This window comes from Salmo salar, chromosome ssa29 (assembly GCF_905237065.1).
Source record: "Salmo salar chromosome ssa29, Ssal_v3.1, whole genome shotgun sequence".
In the NCBI taxonomy this organism is placed as follows: Eukaryota; Metazoa; Chordata; class Actinopteri; order Salmoniformes; family Salmonidae; genus Salmo; species Salmo salar.
The window spans coordinates 25,918,693-25,940,592 of record NC_059470.1 but is presented as its reverse complement, the minus strand read 5'-3'; the positions used below and the strand labels follow the sequence as shown (position 1 = coordinate 25,940,592).

Genomic DNA, 21,900 nt, shown 5'->3' with positions numbered 1-21,900 from the left:
TATGTAAAGAAAAAAGTATTTAATAAGATTATTTCATTCATTCAGATCTAGGATGTGTTATTTTAGTGTTCCCTTTATTTTTTTGAGCAGTATATATATATATATATATTATACACACACACACTACCGTTCAAAAGTTTGGGGTCACTTAGAAATGTCCTTGTTTTTGAAAGAAAAGCACTTTTGTCCATTAAAATAACATCAAATTGATCAGAAATACAGTGCAGACATTGTAAATGACTATTGCAGCTGGAAATGGCAGATTTTTAATGGAATATCTACATAGGTGTACAGAGGCCCATTATCAGCAACCATCATTCCTGTGTTCCAATGGCACGTTGTGTTAGCTAATCCAAGTTTACCATTTTAAAAGGCTAATTGATAATTAGAAAACCCTTTTGCAATTGTTAGCACAGCTGAAAAATGTTGTGCTAATTAAAGAAGCAATAAAACTGTCCTTCTTTAGATTAGTTGAGTATCTGCAGAATCAGCATTTGTGGGTTCAATTACAGGCTCATAATGGCCAGAAACAAAGACCTTTCTTCTGAAACTCAGTCTATTCTTGTTCTGAGAAATGAAGGCTATTCCATGTGAGAAATTGCCAAGAAACTGAAGATCTTGTACAATGCTGTGTACTACTCCCTTCACAGAGTAGGGCAAACTGGCTCTAACCAGAATAGAAAGAGTGGGAGGCCCCGGTGCACAACTGAGCAAGAGGATAAGTACATTAGTGTCTAGTTTGAGAAACAGATGCCTTACAAGTCCTCAACTGGCAGCTTCATTAAATAGTACCTGCAAAACACCAGTCTCAACGTCAACAGTGAGGAGGCGACTCCGGGATGCTGGCCTTCTAGGCAGAGTTCCTCTGTCCAGTGTCTGTGTTCTTTTGCCCATCTTAATCTTTTTGTTTCATTGGCCAGTCTGAGATGGCTTTTTCTTTGCAACTCTGTCTCTGAGGACAGCTCCCACACACTCACCATTAATGAGTGTGGAGTCTTTAGGCTGGTGAGGAGGACTATGTCTGAGGATATCTCCCACACACTCACCATTAATATGAAGTCTTCAGGCTTGTGAGTACTGAGTCTCTGAGGCCAGCTCCCACACACTCACCATTAGTATGGAGTCTTCAGTCGAATATTTAAAGCAGTAGGCTGGATCATATGGGGAAACTGTACAGGTTGCATCACGAGGTATGTGGTCAGTTCTCATATCTCAAAGTAACGCCATCGCTTGTAATCTCAAACCGCGCGCAACATTTAACCTATCGTGATAACGAGGGTACCGATTCTCTCCATGGCAATGAAAATGACTCCTTTATAGGAGTCAGTCACACACTGTAAATGCATGTATTCTTAGTGAATGGCCTAAAGCCTACGTTTTCGATGTAAGTAGGCTACTAAAATAACATCTTATGGAGACCACTCGGTTGATATGGCAGCACAATGACTTCTACTAGTCACTGAGGCCTAACCTAACTTGGTTAAATATTCAATTTATTCCCATTCATCTACACTAGGTAACGTTCCAAGAATATGCTATACTTACACTAGCACTGTCCCCTTGAGACTCATTGCCATAGCCGTAATCTACATCTGTCTGCCCGCCGTCCTCGCGCTCTTTCCCACGACACCGGCACAGCGACATTAATTACCTCGCGCCTCTCATATCGCGGGATCGTTTGCTTCAGAGTGCCATCTGTCATTTATACTCTTCCATTCTCTTAAAAGGTCAAATCTAGATTTTGAAAGGCAGGCCTGTGTAGGCTACTGGCTAAACCGTGCTGCCGTGGGGCCCTCGCCATCTACCCTGAGCCGCCAGGTGAACGTAACCAGATCCGACCGAACAGATGAGCCGCTGTGGGAACCAGTGACCACACAGAATGCAATGTGACCTGCGCCAGATACTGTTAGCTGGGGCTCATTCAGTGGGATCATCTGTGATATAATTCATCTAATTATAGCAGATATGTGTATGGTACATTTCCCCAGTAACCTAAGTACTTGAGGGGTATACAACAAAGCAGGATCAGACTTTTTCAGTCAGCATTGTGGAACATCTCTTCCGCGCTCTACCGGCACAAGCACTGTTCATAACACTAACCGTTCACACCCTTTTTTTGGCAGAGAAAATGTTGCAGGTTTTAAAGATTATTTCCTACAATTCTACACATTTTGTCATGAGGTGCAGGTACATTTTTGCCGTTTTAAAACTAATTTTCTTGCAATGCTATACGTTTTGCATTCATGTGATATTCGATTGACAAACAAAATCTATGGGCTGAAAAACGTAGCTAAATAACATTAGCTGACTCGGGCTAGTTGATATGGACATTTCTGATAAGCTATAAACTGCTCTAAGGTCTGCAATGACTAACATGACAAGAGGATTCTACTTGTGCATTCCACTATTACAACTTCTAGATTACGTTGAAAGCAGGGCACGTGCGCACTATCTTGAAAATAAAGTCTGATTATTTGTCTGGCGGGATCAGATATAATTCTATTCCAGTTAGAGATCATTTTCACAACCAACATCACTTGCATTTGGTACTTTTTGTACAAGAGTTTATTTACAACAGTGATAACAGGGTTAGTGCATGTGTAAACCTGTGTGTGTGTACACTGTCCTGTGTGTGGGTATACACTGTCCTGTGGGTGTGTGTGTGTGTACACTGTCCTGTGTGTGGGTATACACTGTCCTGTGTGTGGGTGTGTGTGGGTATACACTGTCCTGTGGGTGGGTGTGTGTGGGTATACACTGTCCTGTGGGTGGGTGTGTGGGTATACACTGTCCTGTGGGTGGGTGTGGGTATACACTGTCCTGTGTGTACACTGTCCTGTGGGGGGGGGGGTGTATACACAATGTCCTGTGTGTGTGTGTGGGTACACTGTCCTGTGGGTGTGTTTGGGTACACTGTCCAGTGGGTACACTGTCCTGTGGGTGTGTTGTGGTTTCACTCGCAGTCTAACTCCAACAGGGTCCAGCCTCAGAGAAATAAACTAAAACCAAGGTAGCAGGTAAATATTCGACAGGTAATTTAAAAGCTGAACGTGTAGTACATCATTGCCATAATTACTATAATACAGGTTTCTGCTAGGCGGTTGGGTGTAAAGGAATCTCAGACTACAAAAGCAGCATCTTCACCACACCAGCAACATGGAGGGGTGTCCGTTTGTATGCATATTAACAAGTCCAGGCACTGATTTAACTAAACAAATAAAAACAGACATAAAATAATGCACAAACAATACAGAAACAAAACACACAGATATATTGACACTAAGAGGCAACACAAACACATTGATAAAACACCCATTACACAAAGGAGTACGCGCACAGATACTGCCCTGTGGGTCCATAACTGTACGTTTTTCTTTGAGTTATCAGGACGATTCTAGGCGTGGTCAGACCATTTAGAGTCAAGACCAGGCGAGGGGGGGATCCTCACTTCCTGAAGAAGGTGTGTCGGGTGAAGGTGTACCACAGGTGGGCGGGCTTTCGCTTGGGCTCGGCCAATGTGAACACCTGCTGCTGAGGCACGCTGGTTGGCACGGTAACGTGGCGCTGGTGAATTGGATGCAGGGGCTGGTGGTGGGGCGGGACAGTGCCAGAGTAGCCAATGGCTGTGGAGGAAATAGAAAACATTATTTGCAATAGTGATGAATCCAAAACCACATGCACAGCAATCGTAAGAACACAAAAGCATGATTTATTAACGCTTACTCTTCATTTTCCCTTGTCGGGATTTCCTCGCATTGAAGATTGCTTGTTTTCGCTGCGTTTCACTGATCTTCATTCCTGTCATGAAAGAATAAAAAAATACCAGACAATCAAATGTCATTGAACTGGCACGGACACATTCTCCTCTTCCTAATAACCCCTCCTCTCCTCCCCTTTCCCTCCTCCATCCCAGCCCTCCTCACCCATCTCTTGGTCCTCCTGTACCCTCCGTCTCTCCCTGGCGAAGGCCTGCAGCCAGCGCTGTCTGTCCTGGGGCTTTCTGCAGCAGAGGTAACACAGGGTCTCCAGAGTGGTGCTGTTCCGGAGCCGCAGGGCGTTCTTCAGCGACATGCCCAGCTCAGGGTCCCTGCCATCGGGCATCTCCAGCAGCTCCGTGTGGTCCATGTCCAGGCGGCCGCGGTAGTACAGCAGGTCGCGGCGCAGCACGTCCTTCTTACAGAACACCAGCTGGTGGTCGAACAGGAAGAAGCTGCGCTGCTGTGTCTTGTTGCCCTGGCAGACGATCCGGGTCAGCTCTCCAGAGTGGATCAGCTCCGAGCTGCGCTCCAACACGTCTGCTCCCTGAAAGGAACAATGACAGAGAGACAGACATTCATTAGGTTGAGTTACATTCGTTGTTACAGTAATAATACACCTGGAAGATTCTCACCTCCCAGCGTAGGATGGCCACTTGCCAGTGAGCGATGGCGTCAACACTCTCCAGCCGCCTCTTCCCCTCATTGATGAGGCTCGCCACGTTCTTCATCGCCTCGTACGCGTCACTCACTCCACCGTAGTCACTACAGCACACAACAACAGCATTGGAGAGTGTGAAAAGGTTTGTGTGTGGGTGTTGTGAAGTTTGGAAAGTGTGTGTGTTGTGGCTTACCTGTGGTCTTTGGGGGTGTATTTGAGCAGCTCTCCCAGCTGCAGGGGGTACTTGCAGATCTTCTGGACGGGCGTGAGCAGGAAGCCAGCGATGGAGATGTCAATCATCTGCTGCAGCAGCCGACAGGCCTCAAAGAAGTGCTTGTACCTGCCCAGCTTCATGAGGCGCTGCAGCTCCCCACACGCTGCAGGGTGGGTGTTACAGTACTCAGAGTAGATGGAAAAACCCTCCCCCTGAGAGGGGGAGAAAGGGGAAGGAGAGAGGAAAGAGAGAGAGGGAAGAGGAAAGAGGGGAGGGAGAGAAGAGAAAGAGAGAGGGAAGAGAAAGAGAGGGGAGAGAGTTAAATAAAACCTTACCAAATAGGGATGTGACTGCTTTGAAATGTATACAGTGAAATGTTTTGGAAAAATGCTGTATTTAGTAATACAATCTGTGTGTAGAAAGGTAGAACCAACGGTAGAACAGACCTGTAAGAGGAAACAGGCTCCTATCTCACTGAGGTGAGGCTGGTCTGTGTTGTACTTCCTCTCCAGGTCTTTGAGGAACTGTCTCTGGAACTTGTAGATGTCCTCGATGTTACTGAAGATGGTCTTCAGCTGCAGCTCAGTGAACATGCCTGGGTTTTTACCACACTGACGGATATAACCCTGGGAAAAGCATTAGATATTGTCAGATGTTTTAGTTGTAACAAGGAATAACCGTTACTATGGAGTTGCGGTCAACACAAGGTTTGTCCAGCAGGGGGAGGGCCAATGAAGCTGGTGAAAATCCAGAGCCTTAGGGAGATTGTCATTTAGGTAAGTCAGTCCTCTTCTTTCCTTGACTCCTCTGTCCTCCTCTCCTCCGTGACCCGGAAACTGATAAGTGGTCGAGAAGAGTGTCAAATCGAACACAATGGACTCTACTCCCCTCCATTTCCTACTTCGACAGATGATGCACAAGAGTGTCCTTGCGGCAGATAGCAGGGAAGTGCTATGCCCCCTTTGAATCAGGTGTTCTCAAAGGAGTAAAGCATGCATACATACACAAATATGCTACTTATCCTTTATCTATAAAATGTGTTGCACAACTAGCTATATTTGTTTTATCACTTTACACATTTATTCTTGAATTCCACCCGTTTAAAATTCATTTGCCGGATGATGCGGGAGTGGAAAAGGAGAGTTTCATTTCATACAAATGCATTTGTTTCCACATTTCCTCTCCTCGATTACCTTTGACCATTTTTCCAAAAAGAGGCAAGGAGAGATGAGAGCAGGAGAGAAAAACGAACGTAAACTCTACCCTAGTGGTAATGTCAGTGACGATGGAGGAGAGACATGGGTTAGGGTCGGTTAGTGTTTCTGGTCGAGCCTCACCCACCTCACAGATGTCCCGGAGGTGTTTGATGTAGATGCGTTCTGTGTTCATGATCTCTTTTACCACGTTGGTCCTCATCTGGTGGCGGTGCTCAGCGCTGTGTGTGTCCCGGGGGGCAGTGTGTGGGTTCTCCTGGTCCAGAGCACAACGCTCTACACTCTCCGCTCCAGAGTCCTCCTCCTGGTTCACACGCACCTGTCAAATCACACACACGTTACCAGGCGAACCAGAGTCACGCATCTGTAAATTAAACCCTGTTAACACAACCTATATCCCTATGGTAACATTAGAAACACCATGTATGGTTAACAAGCCCCTGTGTCGCCAACAATCCCCAACAGGGGCAATTACCAAGCGGTCACCCCCCCGTCAATTAACTGGCCTCACCATGGTTACCATAGCTTGCCTAATTAAGATGCAACTGTAAATCAATACAAGTCACCAGGGAAACCCCCGAAACCTCTGAACCCACACTACCCTTTTCCTGTGAACACACACTAGTAAGGGGCTGGGTTGCAGCCAAGACAGCTGGCAGGGTCTGGCGTAAACATCAATTACACAGAGGGCAGAATGTCTACTTAAGACAAAACATGGACACTTCTTGTATTTTCTTGCTTTCTGATCCAAGCCGATCATGTCAATGGCTTGTTCAGAAAGTTGTTTTGTTTTTGACCTCTTTTTGCTTCATGCCCTGACCTGTTTGTATCTTGTTGTTGTGAAAAAAGATCAATAAAAACAAAGAACTTAAATAATTGACTGACAGATTTCTTTCTTTTCAATGAAACAGGGCTAGTGCACAAATGTGTTGACTCTGTGTTGTCTTACCCTGACGAAGCTGGAGGGGAACCAGGCCTCCCTGTCTGGCCCCATGCCCCACCACCAGTCCTTGTGAGGGGCCTCCAGCACCCGGATCACATCCCCCGCCTTGAACGCCAGCTCCTGCTCCTCCATCGTCACATGGTCCCACAGGGCCTCCGCATACACAGCTTGACCCTGGCTGATCCACTGAGAGAGAAAGGGGGAAGAGAGGTGGAGGGTTACCGAGTCAGGGTTACCAAGCTTATGTAATGACAGACACGCACAAATAAATACAGAATTACATGCACAGCATACTCATGTCTGACACACAGATTACGCTTGGACTTGGGACACCAGAGCTGCGTCCAAACTCAGACCAAAACAGATCTCACACACACACACATCAGGGATTGCAGAAAGGGCATATTGTCTTGGAGAGACATTTATCCAATGTTCCCACTAAGCATGCGCAGTAGCCCCCAGACCGCCGCACAGAAATATCAGCCCACAGAGAGAAGTACGAGATTGAACTTCATTCAACGACTGGTTGATCTCCAAGGCATTCCTAGTCGATCCCCAAACATTTCTGTAAAAAAAAAAAATCTACAATTTGTATTTATTATGGAGTGGAGGTTAACACTATCAAGGTTTCTCTTTACTGTGGCAATCGTGATCGAATCAACCCAATATTATCCACTTTCAATGCAACATACTGAAACAAAACGAACTATGCAAGAGCTTTTGTTGTAGCAGAACGCATCGGAGTAGGATTCTATTGCATTGACACGCACTACTCAGCCTGTACTCTACACAGACCGGTGCAGCGTAAACAATCAGAGCTGCAGTAGGCCTACATGCAAATAGACCATTGCCATATATGGATCTGTACCATTTACTTTGAACTGGACTGTGTTTACAGCATGAACGGTCGTGAGTAGGGCTGTGGCGGTCACAAAATGTTGGTCAGCCGGTGATTGCCAAGCGAAAAACTGTCAGTCTCACGGTAATTGACCGTGAGACTGACATTAAGCATCTCCTGGCTTCCACATTTTAAAAAGTCTAATAAATCATGTAATATAGCCTACACCTTCACAATAAATCCATTATTTATTTTAGACAGGTATAAAACAGCATGATATGAAGAAAATGTAGTCTATTTCAGAAGAACAGAATAGCATACTCTGAGTTGTCTTTATGTTAGGTTATGCCATATGGCTGTGGGCTACACTAGTTCATTTAGCAGACAAGATTTGCTTATAATTCTGTGGCATTACTTTATAGTATGATGAATACAACTGAACAAAGCTGAATAAAATAGATTTTCTCCAAACGATGGAGTGAGCACATTTGGCTATTCCGTGTTAAGCAGTTAAAGAAACAGGTATTCCTATATGCTTAATTTAAAGTTATTAAATGTAACTTTAGTTGTTCTAGAAACGTTGGGCTATAAGTTTTGATTTTTAATACATTGTAAGGCTGCATGATGAGACTAATGATAATTTGAAAAAAATAGCTTGAAAGGCATGAGTTCTGTATTGTTTATGGCGCAGGCTGTACACTTCAATAGTCAATCAATCACAATTTGACAAGCACTTGATAATGCCTCGAATTTCACGGCGGAATCCCCTTTGTGGCAGTAATGCACCCTAAAAAATCAATTCCTTTTGCGGCCCGAAGTGCTGTGTTGTGCTCTTCTCTTTGAGTGTGCCGTGCAAGAAGTCTCTCACTCACACAGCTCTCCGTCAGTTGATCGGGTCTTTCTCACAGGATACAAATTAAGACAGACACGTCGGGGACGCAACTTCGCATGTCCTTATCCAACTCCGATGTCCATATGGAAGATATTGGAAGAACTGTTTACATTTACTTTGAACAGCAAAAGCACGAGACTATGTTAATCTACTATCCCCCATAGTACAAAAGTATACCCATTCTATTATGTGGGATAAATAAAGGTTAAAAAAAATGTCTGGGACAGTTGCGATAGAGCCCAAATGAATACAACCACTAGCATCAAAAAACCTTTAGATCAGAACGTTTAGCTTAAAATGTTGTTAAACCATTAGCCTATTTCTTCATATTATAAGCGCAGCAATGCGCACACGGTAGTAGGCAATACGCGTGAATGTTCCATTAGCGGAAAACACCATTATCAAAAGTGACCGCTAATGCAATTATGCATGTAATGCTTTCACTATAAAAGGCGCATTTGTAATGGTGGAAATTATCTTCCGCAAACTCACATATGCCAGTTAGGCTCTACACCCCTTGTAAAGCAGATTAATGCGCATCATTTTAAGAAGTTATTTGGCCACTTCAATTGTGATACAAACCTTATTAAAACATATTGGCCTATGGGCTAGGCTACATAGGTGTGCAACTATGAAAAAGTCACACAAAAAAATGCATGGTTTGTTGTGCCTAGCATCATTCACAAGTGATAATATATTCGCTACCGTTGAAAAGTTTGGGGTCACTTAGAAAATATCCTAGTTTTTGAAAGAAAAGCACATTTTTTGTCCATTAAAATAACATCAAATTGATCAGAAATACAGTGCAGACATTGTTAAATGTTGTAAATTACTATTGTAGCTGGAAACGGCTGATTTTTAATGGAATATCTACATAGGCAAACAGAGGCCCATTATCAGCAACCATCACTCCTGTGTTCCAATGGCACACAGGCAGAGGTAGAGTTGCAAAGAAAAAGCCATATCTCAGACTGGCCAATAAAAAGAAAAGATTAAGATGGGCAAAAAGAACAGAGACAACGGACATAGGAACTCTGCCTAGAAGGCCAGCATCCCGGACTCGCCTCTTCACTGTTGACATTGAGACTGGTGTTTTGTGGGTACTATTTAATAAGGCTGCCAGTTGAGGACGTGAGGCGTCTGTTTCTCAAACTAGACACTATTGTAGTTGTCCTCTTGCTCAGTTGTGCACCGGGGCCTCCCACTCCTCTTTCTATTCTGGTTAGAGACAGTTTGCGCTCTTCTGTGAAGGGAGTAGTACACAGCGTTGTACGAGATCTTCAGTTTCTTGGAAATTTCTCACATGGAATAGCCTTCATTTCTCAGAATAAGAATAGATTGACGAGTTTCAGAAGAAAGGTCTTTGTTTCTGGCCATTTTGACTATGTAATCGAACCAACAAATGCTAATGCTCCAGATACTCAACTAGTCTAAAGAAGGCCAGTTGTATTGCTTCTTTAAATCAGGACAAGTTTTCAGCTGTGCTAACATAATTGCAAAAGGGTTTTCTAATGATCAATTAGCCTTTTAAAATGATAAACTTGGATTAGCTAACACAACGTGTCATTGGAACACACGTGTGATGGTTCCTGATAATGGGCCTCTGTACGCCTATGTAGATATTCCATTAAAAATCAACAATGTCTACACTGTATTTCTGATCAATTTGATGTTATTTTAATGGACAATTTTTTTTTGCTTTTCTTTCAAAAACAAGGACATTTGTAAGTGACCCCAAACTTTTGAACGGTAGTGTAATTCACAAGTGATAGGCTAAAATTGTCACCCATCAGATTATTCTTGATTTAATCTTGTCTTTACATATACTAATTAATGTGTGTGTGAGACATTTGTTTTGATTTAGAATGGACCATTATCATGCACCTGTCTCGAAACAGGGTCAGGGGGTAAAAATACATGTCATCTATGCACTTAAATAACAAATGGAGGACGCTTTTCCTGTGGTTCATTTTCATGCCAGCCAGGTAGGCTATACTCCTGTTGTAAATATAAGCAATGTGCTTAATATTAGGAAAGTTTAGAAATAAATATCATATGCCTAGCCTACAGAAAGCTGATGGGATCCTCCTCAATTTAATAGAGGCAATCACTCTGTTCTCTTATGCAATTGCATTGCATATTGAAATATTGCGTTACATGAGCTCTCATGAAGTGTTTGATTAGATTTTCGAATATATTTGCATTGATGTCAGAGTGATTAGAGGGACAATAGAGTGCTGAGTATTAGGCAGTTAGCAAGTTTGGTAGGCTACTAATGACCATCAGCATCAGAGCTTGGAGAAGCCTAAACACCGTGACTAAACGGTCAGGTGGAATTTGACCGCCGGTGTGGCGGTAATACGGTCACCGTAACAGCCCTAGTTGTGAGTAGATGCGCTTGTATTGAGATCAAAGCAAGAGCTGCATGTAGCCAATTGTGCACATTTAGTTAATATCCATTGCTAGTTAGTGAGTTATTAGCCCAGTTATAGATACTTTGTAGTCAGCAATAGAGGAGTGATTGCTTCCTACAAGAGCACAAAACGTGTACATTTCTAGACCTCTATGAAAAATGAGTCCGGTACATAGCTTTGTTTTGTCTTAAAGGGGCAGTGTTGTATTTTGAGACAGGCTTCAATAAGCTAAGTAGCCAATAGGCAGAGGGTAGCATAATTGTCTGATTCTCTGTAATAATGGTATGGAAATAATAATGCATTTTATTTTGTAGAGTGGTTTCTAGCATCAAACAACACAACATTTTCCGTCACCTCCTTGTCTGAAGGACAAGTAAATAAAACAGGTTAATGTCAAGCCCTGCATGTTTTTTCCAAAAGTCTCATGGAATGTAGGCCTACATTAATCACCACATGTTGGCTGCTACTGTAGGCTGAATGATAGAACAGCTATTTCCATGTTAAGATGTCATCCATTTTCACCATTGCTTTTGATGGTAGGCCACTCTGGTAGCCCTACATTATGATCAAATAGCCACAGTAGACTACTTGACCACTGTTAAAACTAACTAAAAACGGGTACAGCCTCAGTGTTCAGAGTAAACGTGCTTCTACACCTGCATTGCTTGCTGTTTGGGGTTTTAGGCTGGGTTTCTGTACAGCACTTTGTGACATCAGCTGATGTAAGAAGGGCTTTATAAATACATTTTAAATTTGATTGATAAACTTGCACTGGAAGTTGCACAGAATTTTCCCAACATTCAAGTTTGTGCTCAGCAGACCTGAAATTTGCTCATTGCTGAATTTGTTTTGAGGGAACATTGGTTACATCTGATGCTGAATGCATCCTGCAATTTAACACACAGGCAGGCAGGTAGATAAGCAGCACACCTGGCTGAGAGCAGACAGCCCCACCCCAGGCTGCAGGTACGTTGTGACATCACTGAGCTCATCGAAGCTCCCCTCCTCCTCACTCACACTGTCACCATCCACCGCTGCACAACACTCTGAGCCTCCGTCTGCTGTGGGGAGGAGAGAGTTAGTACAGTTACACACATCAGACATGCGCTCTCACACACACAAACAGCACTCACTACACCAGGGATCATCAACTATATTCAGCCACGGGCCGATTTGTTCTTGAGTGGATGGTCGGGGGGCTGCGACAATTACAAATAATTTGTAGAAGGCAAATTGACCGCAAGAAGCCCAAACAGATATGTTTAACTAAAACATAATCATTTCAAACCTTGTTTACAATCACATTTCACTATTATGAGTGGGGGAAAAAATCCTACATTAAAATCAGTTGGAGCTGGTTTCCTGGTGTTTTTAGTCTACGTCGGAGAAAAAAAAATTAAAAACGTTTTTTTTTGCTTAGAAAACTTGGGGGGACAAAAAACAAAACAAAAAAACAACCCGCCCTCAGGCCAGTTGGGGAACCCTGCTCTACACATTACACACTCTGGAAAGATGGTAAACACACTTTCATTTTACACACTAACTTTCAAAGCTCTCCCAGACCTGCCAACCATGTCCAACTGTTTAGAGTGCAAGACGGGCAGAAAATTGGAGATTTATGTGCTTATACAAACATTATGCATCACACCTGGTTCAGTTCAGTCCGCTAAAAAGGTATTTACAAAACATAAAAGATTCATAATGATAAGTACTGAACATAAAATATAAATATATGTTTTGTGGAATTAGAACAGATTGTATGTTTATTCCATTACATGTACAGTGTAGAATGGAGATAATTATCTATAAGGTTTTTCTTAGCACATGCCCCCAAGTTTAGTCTCTATAGCAGAGGATCACTAGTCACCTCTCAAACAGGGCCAATCACTAGGGCCAGCTCACAAGTATTGGCTTTTTAGACACGGTTCCTAATCAACACTAAAAGCAAAATTCACTTTGAAAACAAAAACAAATGATCACGTCGACACAGACTGCAAACTGGCCACACAAAGCTTAAGTAGGCTACCGCAAAGGGTATCTGACCGCTGTTCAGTAGGCTACCGCAAAGGGTATCTGACCGCTGTTCAGTAGGCCACCGCAAAGGGAATCTGACCGCTGTTCAGTAGGCCACCGCAAAGGGAATCTGACCGCTGTTCAGTAGGCTACCGCAAAGGGAATCTGACCGCTGTTCAGTAGGCTACCGCAAAGGGAATCTGACCGCTGTTCAGTAGGCTACCGCAAAGGGAATCTGACCGCTGTTCAGTAGGCTACCGCAAAGGGAATCTGACCGCTGTTCAGTAGGCTACCGCAAAGGGAATCTGACCGCTGTTCAGTAGGCTACCGCAAAGGGAATCTGACCGCTGTTCAGTAGGCTACCGCAAAGGGAATCTGACCGCTGTTCAGTAGGCTACCGCAAAGGGTATCTGACCGCTGTTCAGTAGGCTACCGCAAAGGGTATCTGAACGCTGTTCAGTAGGCTACCGCAAAGGGAATCTGAACTCTGTTCAGTAGGCTACCGCAAAGGGAATCTGACCGCTGTTCAGTAGGCCACCGCAAAGGGAATCTGAACGCTGTTCAGTAGGCCACCGCAAAGGGAATCTGAACGCTGTTCAGTAGGCTACCGCAAAGGGAATCTGAACGCTGTTCAGTAGGCTACCGCAAAGGGAATCTGAACGCTGTTCAGTAGGCTACCGCAAAGGGAATCTGAACTCTGTTCAGTAGGCTACCGCAAAGGGAATCTGACCTCTGTTCAGTAGGCTACCGCAAAGGGAATCTGAACACTGTTCAGTAGGCTACCGCAAAGGGAATCTGAACGCTGTTCAGTAGGCTACCGCAAAGGGAATCTGACCGCTGTTCAGTAGGCCACCGCAAAGGGAATCTGAACGCTGTTCAGTAGGCCACCGCAAAGGGAATCTGAACGCTGTTCAGTAGGCTACCGCAAAGGGAATCTGACCGCTGTTCAGTAGGCTACCGCAGTTCAGTAGGCTACCGCAAAGGGAATCTGAACGCAGTTCAGTAGGCTACCGCAAAGGGAATCTGAACGCTGTTCAGTAGGCCACCGCAAAGGGAATCTGAACGCTGTTCAGTAGGCTACCGCAAAGGGAATCTGAACGCTGTTCAGTAGGCTACCGCAAAGGGAATCTGAACGCTGTTCAGTAGGCTACCGCAAAGGGAATCTGAACGCTGTTCAGTAGGCTACCGCAAAGGGAATCTGAACGCTGTTCAGTAGGATAATGCAAAGGGAATCTGAACGCTGTTCGCTAGAAGAGTCCGCTGTTTCAGCCTATGTAAAGGTGTCCATTGTATTTCTTTGCAGCGCATATATCGTTTCAGATTTTCGAAATTGATAAAATCTAAAATATAGTACAAAGGCATTTTAGAAGCATTGGCTCTATAGTTAATACCGGACACTCATCCATTCTTCATCACGCAGTCTTCTAAACTCCAGACCCCATTTAATTCCAAGATGTTTATATTTATTTGTGATTATACTTTTGTAATGCTTTTTGTGACGTGGATCATAATTACTGTTACAGTCTATCAGGATGCGTGATCCTCGTAATGATACGTGGAAAATACAACTAATGGGACGCAGAATTGAACGTATATCACCCTCGCACAAATGCGAACAGTTATTTTTCATATTTGTATTTAATTTCTTTCAGTAGCAAATGTGAGTGAACTGCTGTCACTTTAGAGCCCACTGAATGTCCATCTTATGTTCGCTAACGTTAGCTTGAACCAATGTGTTTACCTTTCCACAACAGAATGGAAAAGGGATTTGTCCATGTGTTAACTTACAGCTGACAGTCGGCAAACTCAGCATCACAACCACCAGGAGGGACAAACACGATGTAGCTACGTCTAATTATAATGTATTCATCTCCATGTCCGTTGACACAAACTCCATTCATGTCTGTGTTTTGCAGCTCGAGAATCGGGATGTTAGATTTACTCAGTGGATTTAAAAAAAATTAAAATAAAAAATAAAAAATAAAATAAAAAAAATCAGGCCCTATTCATTTCTGCGTACTTTTACCTCGGATCTCGTACTTTCATACATGGACAGAGAATTGCGTAGATGGTACGCAACATGCGTGCATGTTGGCCGATCTGCTCTCTGCTCTTCTTTTACAGATATTCTACCCCACTCTGCCTCTCATTCTCATACACAGACATACTCTCTCCATCTTTATTCCTCCCTTTCACACTCCCTCCCTCACCACTGAGGACTCTGTGTAGTTTGCGTTGTCCAAGGCGGTCCAGTCCAATAGGGGTGCTCTGGGAGAAGGTGGAGGGGCGGAACCTGGCCGACACAGCCCTGTAGGAGGGCACCTGGTGGGACGGGACAGGTGGGCGTGACAGGGGCTAGAGCGACATGGAGAGGACAGTGTTAGGGGCCTTTGGGAACATCAAGGGTTTTGCACCTCAATCACAAACAGGGCAGTACTTGACATGCTGTGTTACACAAATCTCTCAGTATATCTAGCCATTGTTAAACAGTGAGGTGCTTACAGACGGCAGGCGGTCCTCCCTCTCCTCAGCGCCAGGTGAAGAGTACAGATCCACTCCTCCAATCACAGACATAGGCCGTCTCCTCCGGCACTGGAGATCTCCATTCATATTGTAGTTCTCTGGGCTGTCACTGTCCTGCGAGCCTCCATTACATTTAAAGTCCTGACAGGGAGATCCATTTGTAGTCCTCTCCTCAGGATGTAGCTCCGCCTCCTCCTCGGGGATGGCGTACTTCCTGGCAACCAGCTGAGCGTAGTCAGAGATTGGCCGAGGCCTCGATCGCCCAGCCCTCCGTCTAGGGGTGACGGACGTGGACGTTTCCGTTGCGCCTGTTGCCGTGGGTGATGTGGTTAACATGGGTGAGGTGGGAGAATCTAGGGAACATGTTGGGGTGAGAGGGGTACCGGTGGCTGAAGGAGAGGGCGCCTCTTCACCCCCTAATAGTGCCTCTCTACCCTGTTCATCTGACGTGTCCTGCAGGTAAGAGCAAAGGTGAAAGGTCAAATTTGATGTCCCACAATGCCTGCTCCTAATTAAACACATCCTCAGGAAAGAATGTCTGTTAATCAGAAACAGAGCATGCTGTTTAGCTGACGTGTCAAATGGGGAAAGTCCGTACTAATGTCAGTGATATGGAATATTTATTTTTGCACATTCTTCTCCCATATCCCATACCCTCAATTCAGGTTAAAAGTCTTATCAAATTGTATGTGTACACACAAGGAGGAGCGACAGAAGAGAATACATTTCCTCCTATTTAGGTTACTGCCCAAGAGAAAAAAATGTGCAATGGTTAGCTGACCAGAGAGCTTAGTAGTATACTGTAGTGGTTTAGTTTGTTTCATTTATTTGTCATTGGTAGAGAGATGTTCCCTTACCTCCAGCTCCTCCTGATCTTGGTCTGGTCTGGTCCATATGCACTGGAAAGGTACACAGTAGATCAGCACCATGGTCAAACACCAACACACTCACAGGCCTCTGTCCCGAGGTCTGGGTCTGCTTCTCCTTTAGTCCTCTACTGCACAGTTCCTCTGCCTGCTTCTCTCTCTTCAACCAATGAAAATCAGCTAATTTCCCTCCATCTTATCAACTAAAATCTGCCATCATGGTTCTCAATCAAATAAACCAGTCTTCTGATTGAATATTCAGTCCTCTAACAACCCAGACAGTGTATTATTCCTGGTTGTGTCGGTAGTGTTTTCCTAGATCTCTCTGTAAACTCTCCCAGGCCCAGCGTGACTAGTGGACTTTGTCCCTGTGGCCTGCCTGCCTGTTGTTGAGGGCAGAGCGGGGAAGGGAGGGGAGGGGACAGCATTGCTCATACTGATAACCAGCCAGCCACAGCACACTGGAACGGGAGCCCCGCTTGCTTATGCAACCAATCCCACCACCAATCATAAACAATACCTAATAATTAACTGTGCCTGTTCTGCTCCTTCAGATTGGCCGGCCTCTACAGCCGTCCTACACGTGACCCTGCTAGGGCTGTGGCTGCTGGGAGTCACGCAATCACAGTGGTGGCAAATACACCAGACCGACGCTTATGAGACACAGATAAAGTGACAGTAGATGTGACACAGGGCTAGGGCCAATCAGCTGGGCTGTAAAGCCTGATTGACAACTGACTTGACATATCATGTTGGACGGGAACTTTGGACTAGGCATGGGCACGCAAGCGTTGGATTATTTGGTTAGCCAGAGACACGCGCCAACACTCACTTATCTAAATGACTTTAAGAGACCTGACATAGTCAAAGATCACTTCATAAACCACCAGATATCTCCACTACTACGCTCCATTTCACAAGACAAGGGTCACTGCCAGAAGATCGAATTATGAGGATAAAGGCCTTACAAACGGATCATTCTGCTCCAATTGATAAGGATGAGACCGTCTGCCTTCACCCCCATGACGAATTTTCACTATGCTTCCCTTTGAGCCCGCTGAATAAATAGGAATGAGATGTCACCACCAGCACATCGCTTTCACCTGATGATGTCTTTCAGACCAGTAGTCCAGACATTCCAGTAGGACTGAGCCAGTGTAGCAGATTAGAGCATCAAAGTATTATCTTACCAGCTTAGGTTCTGTCTTGACCTCTGCGTTGACCTCTGGCTGGTGTTTGCTGTGGCTCTCACATGGCTCCCCCTGGGGGAGTGGAGGGGAGTCACACTGAGCTCTCCACCCGTCTCCCCGTCCCTCCTGAGGCCTACCCCCCTCACACAGGCTGCTCCTCAGGGGAGATGAGGTTGTAGCGAGAGGTTCACTATAGGTTGGGAAACTGAAGACATGGTCTGGTCTTCCCTGGGGGCGGGGGTGGATGGTTGGGGTGTGTTCCGGTGATACCAGAGTGACGTTCCTCGTTCTGGCGGGCGAGGGCCGCCGTTGACGGTCGCTGGCGGGAAGGCAGGGCGTACGGCGGGAGTAGTCGTCGTGGAGACGGCTGAGGGGGGACAGGGGAGTCACGGGGGAGCCCAGGCAAGTGACGGGGGACGGGTTAGGCCTGCGTCTCACGGTCAGGTCAGTCATGCTGCCCACTAGCTTCAACATGTGGCCCCTGGCCCCTAGGGGACTCCTAAGGCGACCGGGGCTCTGGCTGCGGTCCCTAAGGTCCACGGACGAGGCACTGGCTGATCTCTGTATGCTGGGGCCCACATTGGCCGCTTCAGAGCCAAGGGTACCTGGTGAGTCATTTGGAGAGGGAGATGGGGCTTTGCGCCTGAAAGGGGCCTTAAGGTGTAGATTGTCTGCGCTCTTGCTTAGTCTGCTCAGCACGTTGACGCTCTCTTCCGAATGGAGGTTCACCTCTGACCCTGAACTGGAGCCTAAACCTGGCCTCTGATTGGATGAAACCCCCTGTCCTGGACCCTCCCTGCGTTCCCCGTTCTGCCCGGTGTCCAGCAGTGAGATGCGCCCCGCCCCATATGCTCTGCGGATACTCCTTGAAAAGCGTGTGTTTCTCTGCAGTCCATCTTCCTTATCTACTACTTCCTCCTCTTCTTCATTGTCAGAACCATAAGGGCTCATCCCAGCCATCTGCTGACCAATAGACACCCTACTGGACACTCTATAGCCCTCCCCACACCTCAGTCTTAAGCTCTGATTGGTTATGACCATTCCATTATCTTCACCCTGGTTGGCTATTGAGATGTACTCCTCATCCGGATTAGCTGTCCCTCGGTTCTGGATGCCTTGGAGCACTGAGGAGCGCAGCTTCTTAAAGGAGCCCATGACGGCAAGCCCTGACAGGACTGGCCAAGCCTGCGGGCCCCCGGCACTGGATGGAGGGCCCTGGAAGGAGAGGGGCCTGGTAGGGCCCGAACTGTCCCCAGGAACGGTGCACTTCCTCTGGGTAGAGAAGAGCCTCCTGATCCTGGAGGGGTAGGGCTTCATCTCAGGGTGGCCTATCACAGGGCTGGACCAGGTGTCTGTGTTGAGCCCGTTCAGTCTACTCTCCTCACTGTGGGGGTCAGAGGTCACAAGCTGAACCTGGGCACCACACCCAGACAGCAGGGACGGTGGCGGCGCCCTCTCCAAGTGACCCTGGGTAGGGTAAAGATCACAGAGGGGTCGAGGCCAGGCTCGAGGTTGAAGGTCAGGGTCGGTGGAGGAGCCATCGCGACAGGAGAGGGAGTCATCGCTGGTAGACAGGGCTGCGTCGCTCTGCCCCGCCTAAAGAGACAAGACATGTTATGTAACATTTATTTTTTTTAACCAGGTAGGCCAGTTGAGAACAAATTCTCATTTACAACTGCAACCTGGCCAAGATAAAGCAAAGTAGTGCGACAAAAAAAACAGAGTTACACATTGGATAAACAAACGTACAGTCAATAACACAATAGAAAAGTGTAGTAAGATTAGGGAGGTAAGGCAATAAATTGGCAATAGTGGAAAAATAATTACAATTTAGTAATTAAAACACTGGAGTGATAGATGTGCAGAAGATGAATGTGCAAGTAGAGATACTGGGGTGCAAAGGAGCAAAAATTAACAGTATGAGGATGAGGTAGTTGGGTGGGCTATTTACAGATGGGCTGTGTGCAGGTGCAATGATCGGTAAGCTGCTCTGACAGCTGATGCTTAAAGTTAGTGAGGGAGATAAGACTCCAGCTTCAGTGATTTTTGCAATTCGTTCCAGTCATTGGCAGCAGAGAACTGGAAGGAAAGGCGGCCAAAGAAGATGTTGGCTTTGGGGATGACCAGTGAAATATACCTGCAGGAGCGCGTGCTACAGGTGGGTGCTGCTATGGTGACCAGTGAGCTGAGATAAGGCGGGGCTATACCTAGCAAAGACTTATAGATGACCTGGAGCCAGTGGGTTTGGCGACGAATATGAAGCAATGGCCAGCCAACGAGAGCATACAGGTCGCAGTGGTGGGTGGTATATGGGGCTTTGGGGACAAAACGGATGGCACTGTGGTAGACTACATCCAGTTTGCTGAGTAGAGTATTGGACGCTATTTTGTAAATGACATTGCTGAAGTCAAGGATCGGTAGGATAGTCAGTTTTACGAGGGTATTTTTGGCAGCATGAGTGATGGATGATTAGTTGCGAAATAGGAAGCCGATTCTAGATTTAATTTTGGAGTGGAGATGCTTAATGTGAGTCTGGAAGGAGAGTTTTGTTTTATAACATATAACACTTTATATTACTCTTCTTACTACAGTGTCCTTGGTCGTTTAAAAGGCCCTTTGATTTCAATGTTTTATTACCATTAACATTATAAAAACACAAGGAACTTGTGCAAGTGAAAATAAGAGCGGTTTATTTAGCCTACCCAGCAGTTTATTTAGCCTACCCAGCAGGTTATTTAGCCTACCCAGCAGTTTATTTAGCCTATCCAGCAGTATATTTAGCCTATCCAGCAGTATATTTAGCCTATTCTATTTAGCCTACCCAGCAGTATATTTAGCATACCCAGCTGTATATTTAGCCTACCCAGCAGTATATTTAGCCTATCCAGCAGTATATTTAGCCTATCCAGCAGTATATTTAGCCTATCCTATTTAGCCTATCCAGCAGTATATTTAGCCTATCCTATTTAGCCTATCCAGCAGTTTATTTAGCCTAATAGGCTAAATAGGATAGCCTATCAAGTGGTTTATTTAGTCTATCCTATTTAGCCTAACCAGTGGTTTATTTAGCATATCTTTAAAGCACACTAGTACAAAATAGCCAGAGTTGCCTTTATCTTTAACACTAGACTGCCTGCTACCATACACACAGCCCTGAAGGTGGCACACAAGGGAGGGGTACACTGTCGACTTGGAAAAAGGCCTTTCAGGAAGTGATTTACACCAGAATCAGCTAGAGAAACATAAAACACACTTCGAATTCAGAATGTAATTCAAGGAAACACTACGAGTAATGCAGAAAAGTAAAGTAGGCCTAATTATTTGTTTACTACAAATGAATGGGTGCCACTGCCAGTATAATGTTTAGCCAATAACACTATGCATTTATGAGTCTGCAAATGCATATGTTGCTGTAAAGTATGAATAAAATATATCTTGAGTGGAGTACAGTATTATTGCTGACTAAGTATAGTAACATAAATCTTTGTGTATATGTGAGTGCAAGAAAAAGATTGCTCTTTTGTTAGCAGCATGTGTTTCTGAGCTTTGAGTGTGTGAGTGAAAGAATGAGAGCGAGAAAGAGGGTCTGGCAGTCTCTCTCTCTGTGACAGCTATCCTATCTACACTGAACAAAAATATAAATGCAACATGTAAAGTGTTGGTCCCATGTTTCATGAGCTGAAACAAAAGATCCCAGAAATGTCCCATAGGCACAGAGAGCTTATTTCTCTAAAATGTTGTGCACAAATGTGTTTACATCCCTGTTAGTGAGCATTTCTCCTTTGCCAAGATAATCCATCCACCTGAGGTGGCATATCAAGAAGCTGATTAACCTCTTACATCTAGATGTTCCGCTAGCGGAACACCGCTCCAATATCCAATGATAGGGCGTGGCGCGAAATACAAACTCCTCGAAAATCCCAAAACTTCCATTTCTCAAACATATGACTATTTTATACAATTTTAAAGACAAGACTCTCCTTTATCTAACCACACTGTCCGATTTCAAAAAGGCTTTACAATGAAAGCAAAACATTAGATTATGTCAGCAGAGTACCCAGCCAGAAATAATCAGACACCCATTTTTCAAGCTAGCATATAATGTCACAAAAACCAAAACCACAGCTAAATGCAGCACTAACCTTTGATGATCTTCATCAGATGACACTCCTAGGACATTATGTTATACAATACATGCATGTTTTGTTCAATCAAGTACATATTTATATCAAAAACCAGCTTTTTACATTAGCATGTGACGTTCAGAACTAGCATTCCCACCGAACACTTCCGGTGAATTTACTAAATTACTCACGATAAACGTTCACAAAAAAACAATTATTTTAAGAATTATAGATACAGAACTCCTTTCTGCAA

At 44.9% G+C, this 21,900-nt stretch overlaps 1 protein-coding gene across 2 annotated transcripts in view; it reads right to left on the bottom strand.

Annotated features, from left to right (window-relative positions):
- Positions 1-2,827: 2,827 nt before the first annotated feature.
- The window catches only part of LOC106590434 (spermatogenesis-associated protein 13), a 35,025-nt gene continuing 15,952 nt past the window's right edge, over positions 2,828-21,900 (bottom strand). The window contains exons 2-14 of one of the 2 annotated variants that reach the window (XM_014181476.2): positions 17,524-19,119; positions 16,325-16,366; positions 15,447-15,920; positions 15,155-15,299; positions 11,862-11,992; positions 6,794-6,973; positions 5,972-6,163; positions 5,077-5,256; positions 4,610-4,842; positions 4,391-4,520; positions 3,924-4,302; positions 3,724-3,798; positions 2,828-3,623 (exon numbers count right to left, since the gene is read on the bottom strand). In XM_014181476.2, the coding sequence (XP_014036951.1) occupies positions 3,445-3,623; positions 3,724-3,798; positions 3,924-4,302; positions 4,391-4,520; positions 4,610-4,842; positions 5,077-5,256; positions 5,972-6,163; positions 6,794-6,973; positions 11,862-11,992; positions 15,155-15,299; positions 15,447-15,920; positions 16,325-16,366; positions 17,524-19,119 (3,936 nt within the window). In that variant the 3' untranslated portion in view covers positions 2,828-3,444. Of the gene's footprint in view, positions 3,624-3,723; positions 3,799-3,923; positions 4,303-4,390; positions 4,521-4,609; positions 4,843-5,076; positions 5,257-5,971; positions 6,164-6,793; positions 6,974-11,861; positions 11,993-15,154; positions 15,300-15,446; positions 15,921-16,324; positions 16,367-17,523; positions 19,120-21,900 lie in introns of those variants that run through there. The other variant, XM_014181478.2, reaches the window with a different exon arrangement.